Source organism: Tyto alba, unplaced genomic scaffold (assembly GCF_018691265.1).
Source record: "Tyto alba isolate M040663 unplaced genomic scaffold, T.alba_DEE_v4.0 Super-Scaffold_13, whole genome shotgun sequence".
Lineage (NCBI taxonomy): Eukaryota > Metazoa > Chordata > Aves > Strigiformes > Tytonidae > Tyto > Tyto alba.
Genome location: NW_024881275.1, coordinates 32181735 through 32190276, shown reverse-complemented (window position 1 = coordinate 32190276; position 8542 = coordinate 32181735). Strand labels below are relative to the sequence as shown.

Below are 8542 nucleotides of genomic sequence, written 5' to 3'. Positions count from 1 at the left end.
GCGGGGCCGGGCCCAGCCGCAACCTCCGAGCCGGCCCTAACGGGCTCTGCCGGCGGGAGCCGAGGGCGCCCCCGGGAGCCCAACAGCGGCTGACGCCGAGCACCGACGCCCGCCGAGCCTCCCCAGACGACTGACCCGCTTCACCCCGCGCAGCCCCCTCTGCCCAGCGGCCCCGGCCGGCCCGGGAGCGTGCCGCCTGCCCGGGCCACGGCGGCCGCCGGCGACCCCTTCCGTCGGCGCAGGCCGCCGCCGCCGCCGCGACTGAGCATGCGTAAACACAGAGCCCGCCCTGCCGGCTGGGCAAGTCCATTCTTGAGGGGAGGCAGCATGGCGGCGCGAATGGGAAGCCGCGACTCACCTCCCGGTTTCTCCCCCGTCTCCCTTCCTTTTGGTGGCGCTGTGAGCGCGGCGGCGGCGCGGGGGGCTGGCCGTTGCCGGCAGCGGTCGGCGGCGTCGGCCCCGCGGCCGCCATGAGGCACCTGCCGTACTTCTGCCGCGGGGAGGTGGTGAAGGGCTTCGGCAGGGGCTCCAGGGAGCTGGGCGTCCCCACGGGTGAGCGGGGTGTGCGGCGGGCCGGGGTGGGTCGGCGGGGCGGGGGCGGCCGGTGCTCCCGCCGCCGAGCGGGGCTGCGGCGGGTGCCTGAGCCCCTCGGGGCGCGACCGGCTCGAGGAGGCTGAGCTGGTGCCGTGCTACCATTGTTCTGACTTTTTTTTTTTTTTTTTTTTTTTTTTTCCCCTTGGTCCTGCATTGCCCGGAGTCTTGTGTCATTCTTTCCCCATTCTGTTAAGCCGTTTCTTTAGTCTTGTTTTTTGCTTTGCATAATCATCTGATGACCGTCACGATGATGTACGATGTACGGGATGTGGATAAATGGTCACGTGCGCGGTGTCGGTGTGTGGCAGCTTGGAAAGCATCCGTTCACAGAAACCTGGCATTAGCGTGAGAAAGGGAGTAGGCAGCGGGAATAGCTGTAAGGAAGGAAGTTCGAGGGAACAATGCAGAAGTTGGAAAACAGCAGGTGGACTTGGCCTACAAGGAAGTGTATTTTCCTATTGCTCAGCTCTGTTTCAGCTGTCGAAATACAGCTAGATGGGTAATTCAGGTGGAATTACAGTGGAACAGACACTGAAGTCGACAGCCAAGTTGCACCACACCTAGCAGACAAGGCAGCTTGTCAAGACCAGTCTTGAGGTGCTGGATTTCTGACAACATTTGTTAATAATTGCACGTTTTTCTCTTGATTGTGTATAAATGGTGATTTGGCATCAGGCAGTAGGGGAGGGAAGTTGTTACTGCCTGTGAACTTTGATAAAAACTCAGTAACCATGATTTCTTTCAAATCAACTTGTCTGGCATGAAGAGATCTACTAGTGTAGGTAGTAAAAGTAGGATAGTAACTTTGAAAGAAGGCTAGGTTCAGTCAAAAGGGAATACTGTAGATATGTAGTTTTCAAAGAAAATCCCAGAAATACACAGATGCTTCTGAAAGTCAGCTTGTACAAACTTGACAGGTGACTAAATAATAATTTAATGTATTTATACTTATTATATCTATAAGTAATTAATTTAAATAAGTAATTATTTTACTAGCAAGTAAATAGTTCTGAGATATTATCTTACAGCGTGGAAAAAACTTGATTTTTTTCCCCTCATCTTTCACCATATTAAAGCTGTGATAGTTATCCTGAGAGTGAAATGTGTTCTGACTGGATATATTACATGTTTCTTAATTATTACCACAGAAAAGAATCCACATAATTATATAATATAGCATGCATGAGAGATGTGATAATTTTGTTATTACCACAGGGACTGAATTTTATGAAGCTGTTTTGGTTTATTTGTACTTTGCCAAATGGCACATTGCATCACTCTCATCTTCATCATCAGTATTATGTTTGTAAACTATATGTAGGTAGAGTTTGGCTTTTAAGTGTTTGAAGATTCTGTTATGTCCTTGATTTACACAAAGTCACTCACACTCTACACTATCTAAATTTTTTGCAGCTAACTTTTCTGAGCAAGTAGTTGAAAGCTTTCCATCTGATATCTCTACTGGTATATACTATGGATGGGCCTGTGTTGGAAATGGAGATGTGCATAAAATGGTTTTGAGCATAGGATGGAATCCTTTCTATAAGAATATTAAGAAATCAGTGGTAAGAATTTTGCTTTGTGGGGGATTTTTGTTATAATAAATGAGCCAGATGTTGAATTTGAATAAGATAAGCATAATTTGATCCATAAATGAGATCTAGAATTTCTGTCTGCTCTTAAACACATCCAAAATAAAATTTTAACAGTATTTCTGAAATGGTAGTTGCTTCTGGTGCTGATGGCTAACTAAACATAAGCTTGCTAGATGCACAGAATTTGCTGGTTATAAGAGCCCTAGCATGAGCTGGAACACACTAATCGATTGTTCTCTGCAATCTATCTGCATTTCAAATAAGACATCGTGGAATGTCTTAATTTGTAATGATTTTCTACTAATTATTCTCTTAAATGATGGAATCCATACATGAGGTGCTGTGGCTGGCTATACAGAATAAATATGCAAAGGTACACAATAGTAGGATGGAGGACTTGAGTTAAAATCCTGAGCTGTGACAGCTGTGCTTTTCTTGCTGTCAGGTGCTGGTGCTTTTCCTGAGTCTCGCAGAACTCAGTTTAGTTGTTTAAAACACTTTTATTTGGGCATGAATCTCTGCTTCTAAGTTTCTAAGTGTTTCAAGACCCCATAATGTGCTTGTCTTACACAAATATATACTTTTTAAAATTTTTGCAGACCACTTTTCTGAGCAAGTAGTCAAAAGATTTGTCTAGTATTTCTGCTGGTATATGCTGTGGGTGGGCCTATGTCGGAGAGGGAGATGTGCATAAAATGGTTTTGAGTGTAAGATGAAACCCTGTCTCAGCCTTTGCTCCTTCTTGGATTTTATTGTTCTGTTTTCAGGTGAGTTGGTTGTAAAAAGCGCTCCTTAAGTCAACTATTTCAACCAACATCTTCATAGTTATTTGGGTGCATTAACTTAACTGTGAAACATTAAGCTCTGTTTGTGATGATCTGACTTGGGAACCTTACCTCCAAGAAGTGGTGGAGCATTTCTCCTGAGTAATGGCTTCTCTTGCTTTCTTTTTTCGCTTTCTTTTTCTTTTTCTCTTTTAATTTTTCCCCTTTATTTCTTTTTCTCCCCCCCCCTTGCTCTCTCCCCCCGCTTGCTCTCTCCCCCTCCTTGCTCTCCCCCCCCCTTGCTCTCCCCCCCCCTTGCTCTCTCCCCCCCCCTTGCTCTCTCCCCCCCCCTTGCTCTCTCCCCCCCCCCTTGCTCTCTCCCCCCCCCCTTGCTCTCTCCCCCCCCCCTTGCTCTCTCCCCCCCCCTTGCTCTCTCCCCCCCCCTTGCTCTCTCCCCCCCCCTTGCTCTCTCCCCCCCCTTGCTCTCTCCCCCCCTTGCCCCCCCCCCTTGCTCTCTCCCCCCCCCTTGCTCTCTCCCCCCCCCCTTGCTCTCTCCCCCCCCCTTGCTCTCTCCCCCCCCCGCTCTCTCCCCCCCCCGCTCTCTCCCCCCCCTTGCTCTCTCCCCCCCCTTGCTCTCTCCCCCCCCTTGCTCTCTCCCCCCCCCTTGCTCTCTCCCCCCCCCTTGCTCTCTCCCCCCCCCTTGCTCTCTCCCCCCCCCTTGCTCTCTCCCCCCCCCTTGCTCTCTCCCCCCCCCTTGCTCTCTCCCCCCCCCTTGCTCTCTCCCCCCCCCTTGCTCTCTCCCCCCCCCTTGCTCTCTCCCCCCCCCTTGCTCTCTCCCCCCCCCTTGCTCTCTCCCCCCCCCTTGCTCTCTCCCCCCCCCTTGCTCTCTCCCCCCCCCTTGCTCTCTCCCCCCCCTTGCTCTCTCCCCCCCCCCTTGCTCTCTCCCCCCCCCTTGCTCTCTCCCCCCCCTTGCTCTCTCCCCCCCCCTTGCTCTCCCCCCCCCCTTGCTCTCTCCCCCCCCTTGCTCTCTCCCCCCCCCTTGCTCTCCCCCCCCCCTTGCTCTCTCCCCCCCCCTTGCTCTCTCCCCCCCCCCCTTGCTCTCTCCCCCCCCTTGCTCTCTCCCCCCCCCTGCTCTCTCCCCCCCCTGCTCTCTCCCCCCCCCTGCTCTCTCCCCCCCCCTGCTCTCTCCCCCCCCCTGCTCTCTCCCCCCCCCCTGCTCTCTCCCCCCCCCTGCTCTCTCCCCCCCCCCTGCTCTCTCCCCCCCCCCTGCTCTCTCCCCCCCCCCTGCTCTCTCCCCCCCCCCGCTCTCTCCCCCCCCCCGCTCTCTCCCCCCCCCCGCTCTCTCCCCCCCCCCTTGCTCTCTCCCCCCGCCTTGCTCTCTCCCCCCCCCTTGCTCTCTCCCCCCCCCTTGCTCTCTCCCCCCCCCTTGCTCTCTCCCCCCCCCTTGCTCTCTCCCCCCCCCCTTGCTCTCTCCCCCCCCTTGCTCTCTCCCCCCCCCTTGCTCTCTCCCCCCCCCTTGCTCTCTCCCCCCCCCCTGCTCTCTCCCCCCCCCTGCTCTCTCCCCCCCCCCTTGCTCTCTCCCCCCCCCCTTGCTCTCTCCCCCCCCCCTTGCTCTCTCCCCCCCCCTTGCTCTCTCCCCCCCCCCTTGCTCTCTCCCCCCCCCCTTGCTCTCTCCCCCCCCCTTGCTCTCTCCCCCCCCCCCTTGCTCTCTCCCCCCCCCCCTTGCTCTCCCCCCCCCTTGCTCTCTCCCCCCCCCCCTTGCTCTCTCCCCCCCCCCCTTGCTCTCTCCCCCCCCCCTTGCTCTCTCCCCCCCCCCTTGCTCTCTTCCCCCGCAAGAGGGCTGTTATCAAAATACTCTTTAGTGAGTAATTTTTGTCCAGTTTGATGCAAAGTACATTTCTCCTTCCTAACATCAGCAAAAGCTGTAGTGTTTTAATCTTATGTTGTACATGATAAACTCAACATCCCTTTTATTGGTAAGTGTTGGGGAGAATTTGAATTAGGGATATTAGCTCTACATCCTTACAGTGAGGTAAATAAACTCAAAGTTCATCATAAATGCTAACTTATTTCTTTTCCTTTAGGAAACGCACATTATCCACACCTTCAAAGAAGATTTTTATGGAGAAATTCTTAGTATAGTCATAACTGGATATATTCGACCGGAAAAAAACTTTGATTCCTTGGGTCAGTATTTCAGGTCTCCCTCAAACTAGCCTCATGTTTGTCTTATTCATGCAAGTACGGTGTCTTCACTGTCTCTCTTTCCATAATGAGATGTTCTATCTGTTAACCTTTAAAATTTCAGGAAAATGTTTTCATAAGCTAACTATATGTGTTAGTTTAATTTTAAAAACCTCATAACATACCCCCACATCTTCCAGTGTATAACAATAAAAAACTGTATTGTTGTATCACTTGTCTGAGGAGTAATTTTTAAATCATGGGCTTGTCATAAAAGTATCAGTCTAGTCTCTTTCTTTCTTCTTAAAATGCAGCTTGTTAGAATTGAAACAGTTCATTAAACTCTGTTGATCTTTTGCTAAAATGTCTTTTAGAACAAGGAGAAGGTAGTGCTTATAAGGGTGAAAAATGCAATGCTAATATCTTTTGGGTTTGTTTTTTTTTTTTTTTTAAACGGTCACTTTAAAACCAAATAATTTTGCCTTTCAAAGTTCATGGTAATAAATAGATTCTACTTCTGTGATTGTTGTTGGGTATTTTGTGGCACACCTTATTTTCACTTGCTATTTTGTGTTCAGAATTCAAACTGACTTTTAAATATCTCTATTCTTATCCTTTTCAGAGGCACTCATTTCAGCAATTCAGGAAGACATTGAAGAAGCAAACAGGCAGCTGGATTTACCAGGACATCTTAAATTCAAGGAAGATAACTTCTTTCATCTGCCAGAAGGCAAAATAGTGAACGACCACTGAGAAAACTCATGCTGCTTTTTTTAATTTCTTTTTTTTCTCCCCCTCCCCTGTCATGGAGCTTTTATATTTGCACTGCTTTTATAGGTACTTTGTTGTCATATGTCAGTTTAGGTAAGCGAGGTTGGAGCTGACCATACGAAATGATTTCAGTTTTTTTATGTTAATTCATTATTAACCCAGTCATACAAAAGGAGTAGAAGGCTGATAAATTGTGTATTGTAAAGTTACCCATTGTTCAGAGATCTGAGCATATGCAGAACATGACCAAAATTAATTGTGACCTCTTTCTATGCTAAGCTGTGGATAGTTTGCTTGAATGAGGAATATCTGGTTTTAACATACAGAATGTTAATCCAACCTATTTTCCCAGTTTTGTGTCATTCTTACATCCGGATTTTAGCTAGTAGCTTTGAAAATTTTGCTATTGATTCAGTCAGAAATTTCCAGTGGTGCAAGAAGCCAATTAGTTGACAATGTCAAGATTAATTCTCTATAGTTCTTATTTTTTATATGCTACACAGCTGTCGTGATTGAAGCTGTTACTTAAATTGAAATTATTTATTTTAAGTTTGTTTGAAATGGAGAAAATTTGCAGTTGCTTATTGAATTACTGGAATCAGATATATACTTCTTCATAGCTGACTGTACATATGATGTCACATGACCTGTATAGTTCACTTCTGAGGAAGTGTTTCACTGACATTCAGGAAATGAACGACAGTGTGAAAGTTGATAAACTTTAAAGGTTTATGTGCAAAAGATGCAGAAACAGTATAACAAGACTTCTGCTCATAGGACCTTAAGGCAAAAGAGGTAATGAAAGGCAACTTTGCATTTTATGCGCTGCTGGCATTTGCCATAAGAAAATGGGGAGAAACTTGAGCGGTTATTCACTACACTGGCAATAAAATGTCTGACTTCAAGATTGATGCATATCAACTCTCTGCACCAAGTGCAGGTAAGAGATAAGGTTTTGGCTGACCAAGTAGATCAATACACAAATGAAGGACTTTGGGGATTCATGGAATAATATATCCACACTGTAGTGGGTATTGGTTATTTATTACAAATAATTGCAGCCGGTCCTACTCTGAAATGTAGGGATAGGTAAATGGAGGGGATATTGTCAGAATTTATAGTAATTTGGAGAATACCTTTTGAAGTATGTACTGTGTGATTTCAGATCTACTATTTTTTTCCTCTGATAGATTTTTCTATCCCCTACTGAGTGACTGAAACTAGGTAGGCTACAGTGACTTCATCAGGTTCATAATCTTTTGATGTCAGCTTGTGATGTGGCCGGAACATTTTCTGAAATTCAAAATGGTTCTGTGGGTATGTCTCGCTGTAGTTCTATGTCTGAACTACTATGTACAATCTGGAACGCACAATTTCTGTATTGTAAATTCATAAAATTGTTCCTTGTCCTATCCTGTTCGACTCCTACTTTTGACTCTAGGGTTTTTAAGAGAGTTTTAACAAGGTAGCTGTTTGAGTCTTTGTGGCAGGTGCTGTCAGGATGTTACACTTCATATTGTTTTAACTTTCAGCTGTTATTATAGGATATTATTATTAGGAAAGAGATCTTGAGTAAATCAAGGATTGGTGTTTGCTCTGTAGGACTTCAGGAGAAACTTGATTTCGTTTAGATGAATCTTCACCAGTGCTGTTGACAGCAGAGACAGATGGAATACAGAATTTGAGGGAAGGCAGTTATCAGCAGTTAGATACACTTTCTTTTAAAGGAGAACAAAATTATTTGGTGGACTTTTACTATATAATGTGTTGGAAACTGTATTTCTAAAAATTCTGTAAAAGAATTGTCTTGCAAGAATGATGGATCTGTTTACATTTAAAAATGGAGGAATAAAGGGAGATTTTTTTTTTCAAAGATTTGAGGCATTCTTGAGATTGTAATAATGTCAAAATCTTATATTTTACTTCATTTTTTAAAGAATAAACAAAAGCCACATTAGTCGACTGAATATATTGTCAAGAATATTGTCAAATATATTTAAAGAATAGATTGTTGTTCATCATGGTACTGTAGCTAAACACTCATAGCCTTCTTTAAAATTGATCATTGCCAGTAATTTCATGTGTCTGTTGTGGAAATGATGGTGCCTTAAGCTGTCTGTCTGAATAATGCTTTTCTGTATCTGCTAATAAATGCTACTATCAAAAATTCAATTCGCCATTTGTTTATAGAATCACTGTGCTATCGATAGAAAACAGTGGCAAAGGGAAAACTTGAAAAACTTAGTTTGCTCTCAAATTTTAGCTGAGGTGTGATGTATGCATACACTAAACTAATAAACTGCTCTTCGTGTGTGTGTCTTCAAATTAGAGAAAATGTTACTACATTAATCTGGCTGAGTGTATCTATCCACATTATTTAATAGGAAATGCCATATACCAACTGTCTAAGTTCAATACATAATTCCTAGCACAGTATAAACTTTATGAAGGGTTATATTTTTGTATTGTGTACAAATAACTATTTATTTCAGTTGATGTTGCTGCACTGTACCATTAATAAAGGAACTGTAATTGACAAAATTATTCTTGTTACAGGTTTTCTTTCATTTGCCATACCCAGCAAAGTTGGTTGTCTCAGCCTTACACAAGCTTTGTGGGGGTGACTGAAAAGCT

At 45.8% G+C, this 8542-nt stretch overlaps 1 protein-coding gene across 1 annotated transcript; it reads left to right on the top strand.

Moving 5' to 3' along the window:
- Positions 1-386: 386 nt before the first annotated feature.
- LOC116958912 (riboflavin kinase-like) lies at positions 387-8080 on the top strand. Its single transcript, XM_042788072.1, has 4 exons — positions 387-552; positions 2008-2159; positions 5038-5140; positions 5760-8080. The coding sequence occupies exons 1-4, from the start codon at positions 471-473 to the stop codon at positions 5888-5890; spliced, it is 468 nt and encodes a 155-aa protein (XP_042644006.1). The 5' UTR covers positions 387-470; the 3' UTR covers positions 5891-8080.
- Positions 8081-8542: the final 462 nt, after the last annotated feature.